At 30.3% G+C, this 19,611-nt stretch overlaps 2 protein-coding genes across 3 annotated transcripts; both read right to left on the minus strand.

Annotated features, from left to right (window-relative positions):
- Positions 1-1,188: 1,188 nt before the first annotated feature.
- On the minus strand, positions 1,189-8,674 carry LOC101491438 (TMV resistance protein N-like). The gene is made up of 7 exons (XM_004515007.4): positions 8,144-8,674; positions 6,455-7,553; positions 5,903-6,175; positions 4,357-5,229; positions 3,052-3,841; positions 2,533-2,588; positions 1,189-2,296 (listed from the first exon to the last, which is right to left on the minus strand). Exons 1-7 carry the CDS (start codon positions 8,617-8,619, stop codon positions 1,454-1,456), a joined length of 4,410 nt encoding a protein of 1,469 aa, XP_004515064.2. The 5' UTR covers positions 8,620-8,674; the 3' UTR covers positions 1,189-1,453.
- A 2,323-nt stretch (positions 8,675-10,997) lies between these two features.
- LOC101514118 (uncharacterized) lies at positions 10,998-14,448 on the minus strand. Of its 2 annotated transcripts, none has more exons than XM_073364537.1 (3): positions 14,224-14,448; positions 12,800-13,079; positions 10,998-12,150 (listed from the first exon to the last, which is right to left on the minus strand). In XM_073364537.1, exons 2-3 carry the CDS (start codon positions 13,071-13,073, stop codon positions 11,159-11,161), a joined length of 1,266 nt encoding a protein of 421 aa, XP_073220638.1. In that variant the 5' UTR covers positions 13,074-13,079; positions 14,224-14,448; the 3' UTR covers positions 10,998-11,158. The 2 variants fall into 2 exon arrangements, with proteins under 2 accessions (XP_073220638.1, XP_004515051.1); XM_004514994.3 differs by having other exon boundaries at positions 12,782-13,079; positions 14,224-14,447.
- Between the last annotated feature and the right edge of the window lie 5,163 nt (positions 14,449-19,611).

A 19,611-nucleotide genomic window follows, 5' to 3' on the forward strand; every position in this document is an offset into this window, starting at 1 on the left:
AGCAAATAGAATAGCAGAGTGTTCTGTCCATAAATTCAAAAATTCAGAATAATATTCTTGAATTGACAAATTACCTTGTTTGTAGTTGGCTAACTCTAGCTCCAAATGAAAACGTTTGGCCGTATTGTCTTGGTTGTAGATACGCTTCAAATAGTTCCACATTTCTTGAGCAGTTGAAAAAGAGCGCAAATTATTGATCATATGAGGATCAATAGTATTGAGAATCCAAGAAATAATCTGAGCATCTTTGATTTCCCACGCATCTAAGGCAGTTTTCTCTATCGGTGCCTTCGAAACCCCATCAAGGTGACTCCATAATCCTTTTCCTTTAACATACATTTTGAATTGAAATTCCCAAGCAGCGTAATTCTTGCCAGTAAAACGGACACAAAAGTTGTCTCTTTCTTTTTCAGAAGTCATGCTATTGTACGTAAAAAAAATAATGATGACAGCAGTACAAAAACAGAGCAGGAGCAGAGAAACAGGGCAGCAATACAGAAGCAGACTAAATTGCAAAAACAGAGCAGAGCAGGAGCAGCAGCAGGAGCAGACTAAATTGCAAAAACTCCGTAAACAAGCAGCAGCAGAGAAACAGGGCAGGAGCAGCAACACAGAAACAGAGCAGCAACACAAAAACAGAGCAGGAGCAGCAACGCAGAAACAGAGCATCAATAGAGAGACATGCTCACAACGAGAGGCAGACGGAATCACGATGACAATCGACCAAGCAGCAGCAATGAGTAACACGCTCAAGCAAGGACAACCCAAAAACGAATCAAGAATCACGATCTCAGCCGCAGCAGCGAGTAACGCACGAAACCAATAGTTGGACAAGGATCTATGAACAACGACGATGAGGATACGCTAGAGGGACTGGGAGACAAACAAGAACCAAGAGCAGCAAAGACGAGTGCGAGATTTCGAGAGCGACTTAGTGGTGTGTCGCTGAATAAACCCCACGATAAACTAGAATCTGACAGGTTTGATCGAACCTGCTGATACCATGTCAGAAAATAGGGTTTGATGCCCTTTTTGCTTTGATATTCCTCCGTATAAATAACGTTACAACATTTATATCTAATAATTACAAATTAAGAGGATCAAATCAAATTCTGATTTGTCTAACTAATTTTAGAAAAACTGATAAATATAATTATACATTATTATTTATTTCCTGATTCACATTAACAACGGTTAAAAGTTAGTTAGAGTCGGTTATTGTTGCAACTGACTTAAAACACTATATAAGCTTGAGCTGGCACTCGGCATCATAATTTAGAATACAAAGAACATTAAGATTTACAGTTAAAACTACTATGCGCAGCGCACGGGTCAAGATCTAATTTTTCCGAAGTTTAACCATTGCAAAATCAGTACAATAAATCCATTACTTGTGAAATAAGGAAGTACTTAAAAACAAACTAAAACTTCCTACATGATATTAGAATCAAATTCAATAATCTAACCCAAAGGTTTTCAAGATTCTATCAAATTTCTCTCTAATCTTTGACCACTCATCTTCAATGTATCCTTTGGTAGCTTTGGCTGATTCTTGTTCCGCTCTCAACCGCAACCTTCGCTTCCTCAACTCATCTCTTTGAGCTTTCAACACTCTTCCTGCCTCAAAGGTTTCTCTTTTCTTTCTAAGTGCAGTGTCCCTAGCCCCATCAGAAATGGAAATGTTCATTTTAATGGCATTAATTTTCTCTTCCAGCTCTTTCATTCTTTCTTTCAAATATACTAATTGGCTTTCCAACTCACTTTCTATTGACAAAAATTCACTGAACTGGTCCTTGTTAGCTTCAAGACCCTCTTCAAGTTCTTGCAGCTTTGATAGCACTAAAATTGAGGACTCAAGTTTCATGTTTGCATCATTGTAGTCACAACTCCATTGACTAAACTCAGCTGAAAGTTTTAGTATTAAAGACTTTAACCTCATTGACACATTATCTTCAAATGAAGTACACAGATAATCCAAAGTAGTTTTTATGGATGTGGATGATGTTGGTTCAAGAAGATGAAAAATTTGTTTTGACAAAAGTTCTTTAAGAATTTTCAAGGCTTTCCTGGTTTCTTCAGTCATTTTAGGATAAGCCAATTTTGAATGATCACTTGTATCTCCTAATGAAGCATATGTCTCAGCATAAAGGGAAGCATAAAATGCTTCCATATTCTCTTCACTTTGACTTTTTTTGTGTTCCATATGAATCAAAGAATTTTCATTGCTCTTATCTCCATGCTCTTGCACTTGTAGTTCTCCCTTGTTGCTTACAACATTTGCAGCAATAATTGATGCCTGATTAGTAGAGTTGTCAATACAATATTGAAAATTGTGGATGTATTACCATGTTATAAGAAACTATGAACCACAAATACTAACACAGACGTTTGACACAACACTGACATGTCGACACCGATAATAATTTTAAAAAATGAATTAATTGTGTCAGTATTGGACACCATATGTCGAACACCAGAACACATCAGAAGTGTCAATGCTACAAAGATAAGAAAGAGGAAAAATAAATTTACCTCATGTCTTCCTTGTGGCTCCACTTGGACATCATCTACTATCATTCTTATGTTCTCTACATGAAAATAAAATCATATATTATTAAACAATGCTTTCTACCATTTTTGAGAGAAGGTGATTTATTCTTTATTGATTCCTCTTCATGCATGATGCAAGATAAAAAACTTTGAAAATATTTGCACATGGATTGAGTTGTTTTCTTTTAACCTTCATTATTGCCAATTAGTTATTTAGTATATTGACTCTATCCATAAGTTACATTGGAGCTGACTAATCCGAGTCGAGATCTTGCCTAAGTCAAAGCAAGGTACATAGTTTTAAATTGTGATTACACTGCAAATTGTTATATTGTAGTAAAATGCAGACAAATGAGGCCGCAATTGCGTTTTGTGATGTCATTGCAGAGACTTCTAAAACTGTTAAGAACAAGTTTTGAAATTATTGAATTTAAACATTATAAATGTAAATATGTCCTAATTATTGAATTCAAAATGAAGTTGGATACGGTTCACTTTTACCTTTGTTCTCAAAGGTGTGGCAGTTCAACTGATACTCTAATAGCATTGGATCCCAAATTCTATCACCATATAGCTGCATATCCAATGAAGATATGTCCTTGCTTTCATGTATTGTATCAGCTTCCAAAATATCTGTAGTCTTTTCATTAACTTCAATAATTACTGGCCTAATCGAAGCCGAAATCTGTTGCATCTGTTTATCTGATATTTCATGAAGCCTTAAACTCTCATTCAAGGAGCAGCAATCAATTCCCAAGCTATCTTCATAATGACATTGATTTTCATGTCTTTCCTTAGATGATTGAGTGTTATCCAAGTAACCATTATTACAAGGACTAGAACTTGTGCACAATATCAAATTTGTTTTCTTCACTTCCTCATCTTCCTTATACTCATGAACTCCACAATAGTATATCGTCACATCTGCGCCTTTACTCGCATCTATAATTTCGCAAGAAACTTCCACATTATTCTGTTCATGCAGTAAATATGTATTTAAGTCCATCAAATTTTCTTGATGATACAGCCATACAAGATCACCAGAAACTGAAAGGAAGTACTGTTCTTTATTGGATGCTTTTTGTCCATTAATAGATATCTGAACATCACATGCAAAGAAACCAATTCTTTTATTTCCTAGTTCAAAAATGAAGCAAAGAGCAATTCTTGGGAACTTTTGGCCAATCCAGAATGAAATGGATCCTCCTTTGTTATGGTAGTTGAACTTGAATGGCATTGGTATCCTTGGCCTTGGTACTATAACTTCAAATTTAAATGCCTTATGTAATCCCTAATACAAAATAATTGTGATGTGACTTAGAATACCTACCAAGTACTCAAAAAGAGACAGTCATGTATACATGCATATCATATAAATGCTGAGGAACAAAAACTGTACATTGACGATGTAAATCAATTTTACATGGACAGTTAATAAGAACTATTGATTTTGTCATCTCACCACACATTTGAAATTGTTATCATAAAATAACTACACAATCAACAGCTTGTGTAGGTTGTCAATGTAAAATTGTTTACACTTACAATAGATGCCCATTAAGCTCATAAATTTTTATGTATAAGCTATTTTTATAACGAAAGATAAAATCAAATCAAATTGTTTTTATATAAATTATAAGCTGTTTTCATAAGGTATCATAGAGAGCTTATGGATATAAGCTGATAACAACATAATCATAAGTTGTTTCCATAAGTTCTCCTAAATAGTCTCACAACTTCACAAATTCTTATAAACGCAAATAAGTCAATTCAAACATGCTCAGAGTCAAAGTGATAGAGAAAAACCTGGCATAACAACAGGTTCAATGATTCTGAATTCAACACTGTGCAACTAGTAGCATCTATATGTTCTAAATTAGGTGGAATCCCAGAAATTTGTTGAAAATTCTTGCAATTGAAAATGTAAAGCTCCTGCAAGCTACTAAGTCTGTTGAAACATTTAGGTAGGGTTACAAAATTGTTTCTTGATATGTCTAAGGAATTGAGTTTGGAAAAGCAACTAAGGATATGTAGATCATCATCTGATAGATTGCAATCACTAAGATCAAGATTTTCCAATAAATGAAAACCATGTGAAGATTGTATGCCTAAAGAGTCAAAATCTACACATGGTTTTGATGGTAATGAACATTCATTGGACTCTAAATTTTGTGTGCTAAAACAACTAAGCTTCTCTTGAAATAGTTGAAGTTTTGGACAACCAGAAACATCAAGTAACTGAAGATTTGGCAACAAAGAAATGTTCCTTGGAAGATTCTTAAGATTTGAGCAAGACTTTAGTACTAAAATCTGAAGGTTGTTGAAATTAACAATACTAGAAGGCAATTCTTGTATTGCTGTCTCTTCCACCTCGACGATTCGAAGATTTTCCATATTTCCAAACAAATCTGGGAAGTTTTCAAGTTGAGAACAACCATTAAGAGCAATGCATGATAATGATGGCATGTTTAGGACAGTTGGTAACTTCTTTAGTTCAGTGCACCTTTCAACACCTAAGTAAACTAGTTTATCTAATGATCCAAGTGATTCATGAATATCAACTAAGTTTGTACAATCTTCTAGAATGATTTGCTCTAAGTTTGGTATTCCAGAAATATCAGGTATTTTTGTAAGGAGTTCACATGAACCAAGATTCAGGGAAGTCATGTTTGCATAGTTCTGTAAAACACAAATTGAAATGGTTACTTTTTGAATAAACATAATATAGCTAAGAACATGAAAAAAGAACCAAAAAGTAATTATAAATAAAAAATGATATTTTGACAACAATTAGCGCAGTTAAAATATCTGGTTAATTACGTTCTATAGATGATTAATGAATATAATAAAGTGTAACAATTCATTAATCATCTAGTGAACATAATTAACCATGATTTTGAACTTCATTTACCACAAATATCAAGTGTTCAAATATATATGATATCCATTAATCATTTAAATTTTATTCAAATATACATGATTTCTAAGTTTTCAAGTAAACTCCCTCTGTCCTGAAATAAATGCAAAAATTGATGAATTTGGTCCATGTATTCCCATGTAACAATGAGTTAAAAAAAATTGATGTATTTGGTCCAAAATTTGGATAAAATACATCAATTTTTTTTGATTCATTGTTACTTATATTAAAGGACAAAGGGAATACATAATATCTATTAACTATGTTTTTGGTTCAAATATACACTTGAAAATTGTGGTTAATAACGTTCAAAATCTTAGTTAATTGTATTCAGTAAATGGTTAATAAATTGAATATTGAATGTAGTTAACATGAAATGTGTTAACCATCTAAATTGTTGTCGAAATTTGTGTGTGATATAAAGCATCTTCATACCTTGAATGGTTTGTCCAACGTTAGATGACTGCGCCGCAATTCTAGCATTACAATTTTCTCAGGAAGGAGATCAGATGATAAACATGGAGAAGGATATTCCTCCCAATCAAGCATCCTTAAGTTGTTTGGTAGATGTACATTCTCTCCAAAAAATTCAGCATTCTTAATTATCAACATTCTAAGGTTTCTCATCTTCTTGAGATCTTCAGCTTTTAGCTTCACTTCTTGCTTTTCAGGTAGGCTCAACATTATACCTTGAATCTTATCAGTTCCCTTAAAAAGATTACATGTTAAGCAATGTCAACAACATTCTTCTATGACAAAAATCCATTTTGAATAAATTGATTTTAGAAAATTAATAATATGGATACATTCACTTAATAACATCATAATAGTAACTTGCACAATAATCCGAGCCTGAAAATCAATTAAGAAAGTTAAAATTTCAAATTCTAGCTTCAAATTAGAATCAACAGTAGACCTAAGATTGATTTTATTCAAACATATCTAACATGTTAAAATCGAATACATCTATGAAGATATGGATCTTACCGTTCCATCGGCGAGTACTTGAAGAACATCTTCATAATACCACAACCTACTACGTTTTCCAGGATCCAACGGCGATTCTTGTCTAACAATTTCCTTCCCCATATCTTGTATAAGATCATGCATTGACAAAACACCTCTTTCATCCAAGTTTATCAAAGACTTATCAACAAGCACAGCAACGCCGATAATCGGATGCAGATCGCACGCGCGCAACGCCTTCGCAGCGTATTCCATAATCTCACCTTTAAAGAAACAAGCTATATACAGAAAAATCTCCTTTTCATTTTCTTCCAAACCCTCGAAACTTATTCTAAGTATATCCTGAATTTTCCTATTAGGACTTCTTTTGTACTTATCCAATGCAGATTTCCACTGATGAATGGTTCTACCACACAAATCAGAACCTAAAACAGTTAAAGCCAATGGAAGTCCTTCTGCATACAAAACAGCGCGATTCGAAACATCGAAAAAAGTATCGTCCGGTTCGCTTCTTTTAAATGCATTCCAACTAAACAATTGAAGAGACTCAACATGATTCAACTTCTTAACCTCATAAGTTAAACCAATTTCATGAGAAGTTAACAAATGTTTATCTCTAGTGGTTATGATGATCTTACTTCCTAAACCAAACCAATCAAATCCTCCAACTAAAGCTTGTAATTGTTCAACATCATCAACATTATCAATAACAAGTAAAACCTTTTTTCTACATAACCTATCTTTTATTACATTGATTCCTTTATCAACATTACCTAATTTAATTCCTTGCTCTCCAAGTAACTCAAAAAGAAGTTTTTCTTGGAGTTTCACTAAGCCAGACTTATGCCTTGAATTTTCTCTGACATTTGCGAGGAAACTCGCATATCGAAATCGATTGTAGATTGTGTTGTAAACAGCTTTTGCAATCGTTGTTTTGCCGATTCCTCCGATACCGTGAATTCCTATCATTTTAACATCATTGGATTCAAGTTGTAAGAGTGATGTAACATCTGATACACGAGCTTGTAGTCCAATAGGGTGTGTTGCAACATTTAGAGGGATTCTATTCAATTTTCTTGATACTTCATCTACTATACTTTGGATAAATTTAAATTCATACCTGAAAATTATAAGAGCATGTATTATACTTTAGCAACTATTATTACTTTTTTTTTAATTAAACTTTTTTTAAAATATATTATTCCGAAGTACATTATTAGTGTGACTACTTGATAAAAATACAATTTTGTCAGAAAATACACTTCTAGAGGTTGTTTAGAAAAGTAGGGGGCCAAAGTTAGAAGCAACTTCTCATATATACTTATTCTCATTCCACTATCACTACTTATATTGTTGAGCCATATCATCTTTCCATTGTACATGCACATGATTTATTGTCCACATATAAAAAGTCTTAAAATTTCTTATTCCCTTTGATCTTATATATAAAAAATGTAACTCACACCTTTTAAAAAAAAGTAGTTGATCTAATTTACTCTTTTCAAAATAATATTTTAAAAAATCAATTATATTATTTTAAAAAGTAGTTGATCTTAATTTATATTATTCAACATTAACAATGCATATAATCCAAATCTATTTTTATTAAATTTCATTTAAAAAATAATTTTTCAACTTTTAAGTAATTTAAAACTTTTTTCCAAACAATACTATAACAAAATAATTGGTGAAAAATAAATAAATATATACCCATTATTGAAATGCCATCCAGAAAGATTTGCAGCTTGAGTCAAAGCCAATCTCCATTTCTTCACTTTCTCCATATTATCTCTAAATTTTTCTTCAAGCATACAAAAAGCTTCTTCATAAGTATCTCTCTGGTGTCTCACGTCTGACGGATTAACGTCGTAAAAAACCGAACAAACAATTTGTCCTTTATCTTTTTTACACTCAAGAATCTTCACAAGTTCATCAAGACACCAAGTCGAATTAGCATAGTTCTTAGAAAATATGATAATGGAAATTCTTGACTCTTCTATTGCTTTAAGAAGAGATTGTGAAATTTCTTCACCTTTTCTTAAGCCTTCATCATCTATGAAAGTGTTGATTCCTCTTTGATCAAGAGCATTGTAAAGGTGGCCAGTAAAAGTCTCACGTGTATCTTCTCCTCTAAAGCTTAAGAAAACATGGTAAACATATCCATGATTGAAAGAAGAAGAATCCATGTGAATTTTGAGAGTTATATTTCTTTCTCTTAGAAAAAAATGTGAGACTATGAAATGTTTTATATGCAATAAAGTTTATGCAATGAATCATTTCTTTATGTCCTTTTTTCTTGGTTTATTGACCAATGATAAAGTTATTGAAAATGTATATGATTACTATTCTAAAATTATTGGCCACAAAGTCAACAGTTGACTAGACTTTTTAAGTATTTTTTGACATGTTCATAGCTGAGATAAGAATATATATAGTGTTTTAAAAAAAATTAGTATTGTTTGAAATAATATAGAGCTATTGGTGAGATTAATAATTAATGAAAAAATCTTGTGTTTGGTTGAAGAAAATAGTGTTTATTAAATACTATGATTAAAAAATTATAAAATAAATTATATGTATACACAATGATTAGAAAATAGTGTTTATAAAATAATTTAGTTTAATGTTTAGAAAAAAAAACGTATTTAAATAATTGATGCATTTTTCACATTTATATCACTGACTATTAATATTACTATGCTTCTTACAAAATTAAAAGTTGAAGATTAACACATCTCTTTAAAAAAAGTTATTTTAGAAACATCAAACATAGTTTATTATAATCAAAATCAATACTACTCATCTAATATCCTACAAATGTTGGTTTAGTTAGTAACGATTTATTTATGATTTTTATTATTAATATAATTTAAAATATAAATTATAAAATGAGAAAAAGTAAGAAAAAATATATTGAATAATGAAAAAATTATTGAAATACGTCCAATAATATACATAAAATAAAACTTATATAGTCAATAAAAAATAATTAGTATAATTAACTATTTGTATTTAATTTTTATAACTAACTAATAATATATCTATTATCCATAAGTGCTCTTTTTTTTCTTTTGGGTTCCAACGTGCTTTCTCTTTAATAAGGTGTATTATTTAATTTATTTAAGGTCGATTTGGTTGAAGGTAGATTAGATGAGAAGGAAGCTATATATGTTTGGCTTTATTTTTAAAAAAGAAAAAGAACACTAATTAAAATCTCTCTTAAAGTTTTAATTCAGTTGATAAATTCTCAATTAAGATGGAATTTATTATCTTTTCTAAGACAAAAAAAACTCTCTTACACCTATTTTTTGCTTTTCCTATTTTTGGAGGGTTTAGAGAAGATGAGAAAAATGTTAAAAAAATAATAATTATGTTGACAAAACTTTTCCTTTTTTTTTTATAAAATCCTAAATGATTTTTATGGGAATAATAAAAATTGAATTTATCTTTCTAACTTTATTTTGTTGCAATTAAGTTGGAACTTTGTCGTTTGCTTTGGTGTTTAGTGCTGTAGGCCTGCTGTTTTGGTCACTTGCTAATCTCTTTCCGGAAATATTTTATTTCACGTCATTTGCCAAATTATTTTTTTTACTATGTTCCCATTTTTTATGTTTTCATGTATCTTGTTTTGTTTGTATTCTATTTTGTTTTTTGTATTAATTGTAGTCTATTTTATTTCTTTTATATGCTTATGTATTGTATTATATATCTATATAGTTGTAGTATATGCCTTATATATTATGTAGAATTTAATTTAATAAAATTTTATGGATTAGATCTTAGTTACAATATGAATTTTAAGTCTGTAAAGACTCTTCAAGAAGTAATGTATCGAATTGGTAACACTAAAACTAGTAGAAATATATTAAGAATAGACCCTCAAAAGTTTTTTAAAGTTATTTGATATCTTCAGTATCACCTACAAGAAGATTCAGCAAGAAAAAATCCTATTGTAATTGCTATATGATGTTGATGAATATTTTATTTGCACTTTAATGAGTCACTTATATATAGTTTATTGACTTTTCATATAGCATTGGTCTATTTTGGAAGTGCTCTAATAATTTTGAATAGTGAATATTTTGTTAGAACATTTGTGTTTGATAATTTATAGTTTCAGAGTTTATTGAGTTTTCATGTTGAAGGAGTATATAGATATATTTTGTACATGTTAGAGATATATTTGGTACATGTTTATGGAGAATATTATTTGGTGTGTATTTGTGATTATGCATTATGTGTGGTTGTAATTATGAAATGAATAATTTTGAAATCACGAATGTGGTAAGATTATAGTGATAAAAGTAAATTAGTTTTAAAATCTCTCTCATTTCATTGTGAACCAAACATAGAAATGAGAACCAAACATGTACTTAATAAAATCTATTTTTTTCTCTCTTCTCATTTGAACCCTACATGTATTTGACTAAAATTTATATTCTCTCATCTCTCCTCCTTCTCTTCACCATTAAAATCCTTCTTTTTTCCAAACAAATTCTAATCATTTATTTGATTTTTACCATTTTCAATATTAAATAATGAAGTGGAAGGGCTTGCACAAATATTTTGTCTAAGGAAATGAGCTTAAAATCAATTCATAAAACGTTTGCTTTCTCACCATGGCAGTACAGTAAATATGACAGCTCTTTCTAACACATCATGGAATTAGTATCAAAGTATCTGATATAGTTAAAATTGAATTTCAGTGTGTTATATGCAATTTTCTTATTGACAAGTCTGAATGGAAGATTTAGCATCCAAGTCTTCAGAATTTACCCCATTTAAGCTTTTGTTAAATTTTTCTCCTAGCTTTGACCATTCAACTTGAATACTTTCTTGCATTTTCTTGGCCACTTCCCTCTCTTCCTTCAAGTGAGGAACTTGCTCCCTCAACTCATCTCTTTGTGCTTTAAGAGTCTTAGCTTCTTCGAAAACTTCTCTTTTTCTCTTTGTAGCCGTGATCTTGGCCGATTGAAACACAGATATGTTAGCTTTGATTGCATCTATTTGCTCTTCTAGCTCTTTCTTTTTTTGCTCCAAAGTTGTCAGCTGGTTGAACAACTCATTTTCTAACGACACAACGTCCTTGAACTCGTTCTTGTTTGCTTCAAGACTTTCTTCAAGTTTATCGGCTTTCACAAAGTTGGAGTTTGCAGACTCTATTTTCTTACTAGCATCGTTGTAGTCGCAACTCCAGCGAGTGAATTCTCGAGAAACTTCTAATATCAACAACCTCATTTCCGTCGAGATTCCGTTGACTGCAGACAACTTGGAAAAGTATTCTACTGTAGATTTCATGGTACCGCACTGTTCAGTCTGCAATAAAACTGAGAACTCTTTGGAGAGAAGATCTTGCAGTGTTTTCAATGCTTTGCTGGTTTCTTCACAAGGCGCAGCGTTGAATGATTCAGCAATAACTGTAGTATCTTGGGATGTTGACGTAAATGAGGCCTCGGCATCGAGAGAAGCATAAAATGCTTTCATTTCTACATCATCCAGAGGTAGTTCCTCTTGTTTACGGGGAGATTCGATGCTAGGCAGTAATATAGTGGAACTGGTTTTGGGATTTAGTTCTCTAATGGGATTGGATGCATTATCGATCGATGCAATAGTAACAGTTGAAGCTTGATGATTTGGAGGCTGAGAAAAACACACAACTTGGGATTGAGGTTCGACCTTTAATGGGCGAACCATAAGCGCTTTGCTTAATCCAGATTCTTCAACACAAAGAAAAAAGTTAGTAGTTGTGATGAAAAGGTAACCAAATTTTATTTACTATGAACAAATGAAAAAATCACATACAGCCACATTTCAATCATAAGAAATGCAAAATTTAATTACAAAACACAGGGCAGGAAATCAAGTTTCTACCACTATAGATATAGAAAACATTAAAGCTGTCACGAATCACTATCAATCTCACACTACTATGGCTACTATATGATGTGGCATTTGTTTTTCAACTATAGTGTTTTTATAGGTGAGATAAAGTATTATTATTAATGGCAATTTTACAACTGTCTCCAAGAAGATTTGAACTATGTTCTTAAAGTTATCGGGTCAAACTCTTACCGCTAAAATGACTCCTAACGGATGTAGGTGAGAAAAAGTAGACCAAAATTAAAGACACTAATGTGCAAGTGATCAACTATGCTTGCAAGCAAAGCTCGAAGCCTACAACCATAAAGAAACTATGTCAATCCCAATTTTTTAAATATTTTCAACTGCTAATTGGTTTGGTCTTTGTTTCAGTTCATTCACGACAGAGTACTAAACTCGATTAAGCTATATGGCAGCTAATTGAGTAAAGAAAAATGGAGATAGCATGAATTTGGGGGCGGCGCTAACCTTTGGTACTATAGGTACCTCGGAGATATTGTGAAGACATTGAATCTTGAGTAATAACACCCACTGGTTTCGGACGCTTGGGGCATATGACTAAATGCCGCTTCAAATGAGAAGTTCCACAGTTATCTTGCAACAGTTTTCCACAGTATTTGCATAGAACTTTACTACCGTCAGTTGTTTGAATGCGCTGCATTTCTTCCCATACTTTAGATGTCATTTTTGGTCGCTTCGAACTGTTAAATTCGTCAAATTCATTATCTATCTCACTGCTCGTTGTAATTTCATATGTCATTTTCTCCTGTGGAAAAATATCAACTGAACTGAGCAAAGCAAACCGATCCAGAATTTCAAATTGGGACAGAGAGTTAACAAACAGAATGAGTTAACAAACATCGGTTACACTTAAATGACACAAATTCAATTTCCAAGTACTGTTGTTATATTCAAATCAAGAGATATTATATTCAAATCAATTTCCGAATCCTGTAAGAAAGGCACAATCTTAATGAATTATAAAAGAGAATAATAATTATGCAATTAAACCACTATCTATATCTATCCAGCTCATAAAACTCCTGTTATGAATTATAGAAGAGAGTAATAATAAGCCAACAAAAATAAAGTTTCTGGGTATTTACGTGTGCACACGCACGCACGCGCGCGCACCCACAAACACACACACACACACATATATATATTCAATCTTAACGAAACACTTAAATTCACAAATGCAACATTCAGATACACAATCCAACACCAAAGAGACAACATGTTAAAATTAATGGCGAATTATCCAAAATAAGATAACAAGACACAATGTGTTGGACCTAGATTCTTCAAACAGAAAGTTTGAGTCTAGTAGGCGCAACATGAAGAAAAAAATTATAAAAAACAAAATCTTGTGTTGGATTTTATAGTAATAATTTCAGTTTTTCTTCATCAATTTCTATAGCCTCACAGAGGATCCATTTCACTAGTTTTTCAGCTTAAGCATATGTTTGGTTCCACGTTTGAGTCTTCAATCTCGCATCTTAGTCTGTTCTCATCGCGATTTTATGAAAACTCCAAAAACAGTTTTGACGAAATAGCTATGGAAATAGGCTAAGACGCATGATTGAAGACCATTGTTCAGTTCAAATTTTATAACTACAAATAACTTACACTACAAATTTTATTTTTTCTCAGAATCAATACCAAAATTCAAAACTCCTAATTTCTGTCACAAAAATTCATAAATTACGCCATCTCACTATTCATCTTTTTCAAGTTTCAAAGGTTCATTCAAGAATCAATATATTTAAAAGCACGGTAAAGTCCGCTATTATTTATTACAAGTCCACAAAATTGAAATTGAAATTTTAAGAGAAAAAACCTAACGATAGAAGTACATATATAAGAATTATTACAACTGAAAAAACGGAATTGCGAAGAGATTGTGATACCTTGGTTCTGCAATTGTACCGAACAAGTTGAAGCTGAATGGTGGCGACAATGGCGGTGAAATGAGAAACTTCAGCCGCCGAAGGAGAACGACGATTCGTGACGAAGGAAGGAAGCAGAAATGACCCGGGCTATGTAGGCTTTAGGCTTGAGCCCAGGCGGGCCTGCTATGGGTAATCCATAGGGGTGGGTGTATGTGGGGTTGAGTTGTCTTGGACCGGTTTTGTTAAAATCAATTGGGTTGAATTTTAATTCGTATTTTTTTCATTTAATTTGAACTGACCGGATCGATCAAAGAACCGGTTAGATTGTCGGATTATACATAAATATAAGTAAGAATAATAACAATTTAAGTAAATAAAAATATATTTAATACTTGAATGTTTCAAAAATTATAAAATTTTAATCATATCATTTCATTCTTAGATTTTATATAAATATATATTTTTTAATTTGACATCAAATTACCGCACATTGAAGATAAAAATATCAATATGTCCTACTTTTTTACTTCAAAAGATGATCTCATCGTGGACTTGCGATGAGCTGAAGGAAACAAAAATCAATTGCAATATCTTGAAGATGTGACTATGTATTAGTGTTAAAAAAATTTCTTTCTCGTTTTATCAATTGAAAAATTGTTCATTTAATAATTTAAAAATAATTATATTATTTTAAAAAATAAAATATTATTAATAAAATAAGATAAAATATATTAAATTGAAGGAAAAAAAAGTGCGGTTGATTAGATGTGCCTAAACAAATGATGTTTTATATTATTTTAACAATTTTCTCTTATTTTTTATAGACAAACTTAAATTATTTTAGAATTGTCTCTTGTTTTGTAGATAAATTAGCAACTTATTTATATTTTGTTAACGACTTCCTCTTAGTTAATAATAATAATAAATAAAAAATAGGAAGAAGTCGTTAACTATTTTTCATTTGATAAAATGAGCAGACCAAGATGCGATCCAGGATGCAACCTTCTATTGCAATTGAAATTTTTGTTTTTGGCTCATCGCAAACCCAAGATGCGGTCGTCTATTGATTTAAAGAATAGGGCATTTTGGTATTTTTTTTTTAATGTGTGTCAATTTAGTGTCAAATTAAAAAAAAAAGAACATATATTTATAAAAAAAAAATCATCAATTCTTTAAATAAAGGCTTAATTGCAATTTTTGTCCTTCTATTTTTATTGATTCACAAAATTGATCTCCCTATTTAAAAAGGCGATATTTTTGATTTGTCATTCTGATTTTATAACTAATAAATGATGACTTAAGATGTTATAAATAGGCATGACAACGGGGCGGGGTGGAGGCGGATTTTGCCTCCTCCACCCCTGCACCCGACTAAATGGGGAAAACCCGCATCCGCATCCGTTTCATAGTGGGTGTAAAATTTAGACCCACATTTTCGCCCACAATGGGTTTCGAATTTTCCCTCCCACACACGCATCCATTTATATATATAAAATTATAAATTTAAAAATCATATCTATTATAATTAATATAATAAAATTATTATTATTAGATAATAATAAAATAAAAAATTATTTTCTATAGACTTAAAATTATAATTTTTAATATTTTAAAAAATATTAAATATATTTAATATGTATATGTATAGAAAATTCAAAAACTATTATAATATTACTTGCGGGGCGGATTTGGGTGCGGATGCGGGGTGGATATCATCACTCCCGCACCCGTCCCCGCACCCGAAATTTAATTTCGGGGAAAATCCGCACCCTGAGCAGACCAAGATGCGATCCAGGATGCAACCTTCTATTGCAATTGAAATTTTTGTTTTTGGCTCATCGCAAACCCAAGATGCGGTCGTCTATTGATTTAAAGAATAGGGCATTTTGGTATTTTTTTTTTAATGTGTGTCAATTTAGTGTCAAATTAAAAAAAAAAGAACATATATTTATAAAAAAAAAATCATCAATTCTTTAAATAAAGGCTTAATTGCAATTTTTGTCCTTCTATTTTTATTGATTCACAAAATTGATCTCCCTATTTAAAAAGGCGATATTTTTGATTTGTCATTCTGATTTTATAACTAATAAATGATGACTTAAGATGTTATAAATAGGCATGACAACGGGGCGGGGTGGAGGCGGATTTTGCCTCCTCCACCCCTGCACCCGACTAAATGGGGAAAACCCGCATCCGCATCCGTTTCATAGTGGGTGTAAAATTTAGACCCACATTTTCGCCCACAATGGGTTTCGAATTTTCCCTCCCACACACGCATCCATTTATATATATAAAATTATAAATTTAAAAATCATATCTATTATAATTAATATAATAAAATTATTATTATTAGATAATAATAAAATAAAAAATTATTTTCTATAGACTTAAAATTATAATTTTTAATATTTTAAAAAATATTAAATATATTTAATATGTATATGTATAGAAAATTCAAAAACTATTATAATATTACTTGCGGGGCGGATTTGGGTGCGGATGCGGGGTGGATATCATCACTCCCGCACCCGTCCCCGCACCCGAAATTTAATTTCGGGGAAAATCCGCACCCACACCCGCACCCAATCAAAGCAGGTTTTCTCCGTCCAAATCAAATGGGTTTATGTGGGTATCCGCGGGTGCAGATTTTTTTGCCATCTCTAATTATAAATAACACATAAAAAACTTAACCTTCAACTTCAGAAATTTTTCATATTTTTAATTTAATTAATGACATATGAATAACTAATGCATATAGATGATTCTATATCATAAAATTGTATGTCACGTGATAAAAAAAAAATATGTCAATTCCATATTTTTTTAGTTCAAAATACTCTAATGGAAGGGAGGGACTAAAACTGTCAACTTTAAAAATAGGGGATCATTTCGTAAATTGGTAATAATAAAGAGACTAAAACTGCAATTAAACCTTAAAAAAACCAACAAACTCTCACAAAAAAAAAAATCCAACAATCTTCAAATACATGAATAAAATTAACAAGTTTCAGATACATAGATGCAACCAACAATAAATTTAACAAATACATTACTTTCATTGTTACACATAATCCACCAACAATTTTAGTTTACTTGGTGGCGGATCTTAAACTAAAATATTGGGGTGACCAAATTTTAAAAATTTTAATAAATAAATAAAAATTATACTATTGTATATAAGAATTTTAAGTTATAAATTTGCAAAAAAATATATTGAAGAAGTGTAGTAAATCAAATTTTGTTTGACATTTTTAATAATTATAAATTAGTTGGAATTTAGGTTGAAAATTTTATTTTATTTTATAAGTATAGTAATTGTTTTTGTAATTTTTTTATAAATTATTTCCTCCAATTTTTTAATAATAGACATCTAAATTATAATTTGGTCTATAAAAATTGATGTATTTGGTTCAGGGTAGTCTTAAAGATTTTGGATACTCTATTCTAATCTTAAAAAATGAGTCTAATAAAAAAGTACAATTTTAATAATTAAAAAGAATTGGTAAAATAAATTTTAGTTCATATACACGTACCAATCTAATGAGAATCTACATGTACTAATCAACATGATGCATATCATTTGGCCACATCAATTCATATAACAAGAAAAGATAGATATATAACATCTCACTTTCACATATTAGACTCAAACTCTACAATAATAACTCAACAATCACAATTCAACTCATAAACGTATGTAATTTGATTGTTACAACTTTGTCACGTTTAATAATTATTCTTTTTTTCAATTTTTTTAATATAAATTTTAGACATAAAGTATAAATATAAAATTTTAGATAACTAACTTATTTGAATGGTTTGAAGAATAGTTAATAGTTATTTATTATGTATTAATTTTTATTTAACAAATTATAAATCAAATGTCTCTAATAAACAAAACAATATGTCCCCGCCGTCTAAGCTACTATAATCTTTCAAGTTTCATTCATTTATTGATAGAGTACTTACTATTTTCAAATAAAATGTTATAAAAAAGTGTCTAATATATTTAAATGTAAAAAAATTAAACTAAATTCATCGTAATATGCTTTTGCATAAGAATCATTTTTGCTATAGTATTTAAATATTTAACTCAAAAAAATTGTATTTAATAAATATAAAAAAATTAAACTAATTGCATCATAAACATAATGTTTCGGTTCATACATTCAATATGTAAAACTATAATAAAATATAACATTTACTTCACGCAAAACTATAACAAATATAGCATTTACTTCACGCAAAATTATAATAAAATATAACATTTAATTCAACTAATTATTTCACACGTGAGAAGCAGAAACCATGAAGAAGAGTAATGAATCTGTTGCCCGAATCAACTATAAACGAGTTTCAACTGGGTCGGGTTGAATCCAAAAGTAACCTGATATGGGTAATCCATGATTTTTAGTATATATGTTAAAGAAGACTTCCTAGTCCATCTAGGGTAGACCGTACGGATGCAAGTTTATCGGGTCAAAAAATCTATTTTAAATTAAGTTGATAAAATATTATCCGAATTCGATCAATAAATAATATTATATTGATAATCAACTGATACGATATGTATTGTGAGAAAATGACATATTTTTTCTTGTAATTTTTTTCTTTTAAAATAACATTCATATTATTTTTATAAATAAACAAAAAAAATGCAAAAAAATGTAAATAATTTATGAAGTACTTTTATATACTTGAAAAAATTATTTACTATTAAAAACAATATATATTACTAATGATCAAAAAAACATATATTATTAATGAACAGTAAACATATATTGTGATCAAATATTTCAAAATATAAATAAATACCATTTATTTTAATATGCAATGTTCCAACCTAATGAGTAAATGTTCCAAGATAGAAAACAAAATACACTTGCAAAGGTTACAAGATAATATCTGTAACACCACTCATTACATGTTTCTCTCGAAAGCGTTATCTAAATTGATGAAAAATACGTTAGAATCTTATTTTAAATTATCAGAAATGAAGCAAATTCTCTATCGTATTTGAGTCAATTGTGATTTCACTTCTGCTTTTGATACTATGTAAATTTTCAAAACATCTTTGAAAAAATTATCTTGTAACAAAAGAACAAACATCGTTAAATTTTTTTATGGTATTTTCTAAATATCATCCACTCAACCCTATTAAATGGTGTACCATATGTGATCGTCATTTCAGTTAAGATTTCACGATTAAATTCAATTATGAAAATGTGAAATGATGTTGATGAAAACTGAATCGTGAAAGTGAAATGATGAAAAAAGTGAATATGAAGATGAGATGATGTTATATTTGCTAGGATTTTTTTTCTTAATCAGAACTAAAATGAATAATGTGTTGTTTTTGGCATTTTTTGGGGTTAATTTTACTATTTAATTTTAAAAAAATTGATT

Source organism: Cicer arietinum, chromosome 8 (genome assembly GCF_000331145.2).
Source record: "Cicer arietinum cultivar CDC Frontier isolate Library 1 chromosome 8, Cicar.CDCFrontier_v2.0, whole genome shotgun sequence".
Taxonomy (NCBI): Eukaryota; Viridiplantae; Streptophyta; class Magnoliopsida; order Fabales; family Fabaceae; genus Cicer; species Cicer arietinum.

Bases quoted from the DNA above. Each gene is read 5' to 3' on its own strand.
- LOC101491438 (XM_004515007.4), bottom strand. From the start codon at position 8,619: ATGGATTCTTCTTCTTTCAATCATGGATATGTTTACCATGTTTTCTTA. The intron at 2,589-3,051 runs GTAAAAGTGAAC...ATTTTCATGTAG, and splicing joins CCACACCTTTGAGAACAAAG to AGAACATAAGAATGATAGTA. The intron at 2,297-2,532 runs GTAAATTTATTT...TCTACTAATCAG, and splicing joins AGCCACAAGGAAGACATGAG to GCATCAATTATTGCTGCAAA.
- LOC101514118 (XM_004514994.3), bottom strand. From the start codon at position 13,073: ATGACATATGAAATTACAACGAGCAGTGAGATAGATAATGAATTTGAC. The intron at 12,151-12,781 runs GTTAGCGCCGCC...TTTGTGTTGAAG, and splicing joins AGGTACCTATAGTACCAAAG to AATCTGGATTAAGCAAAGCG.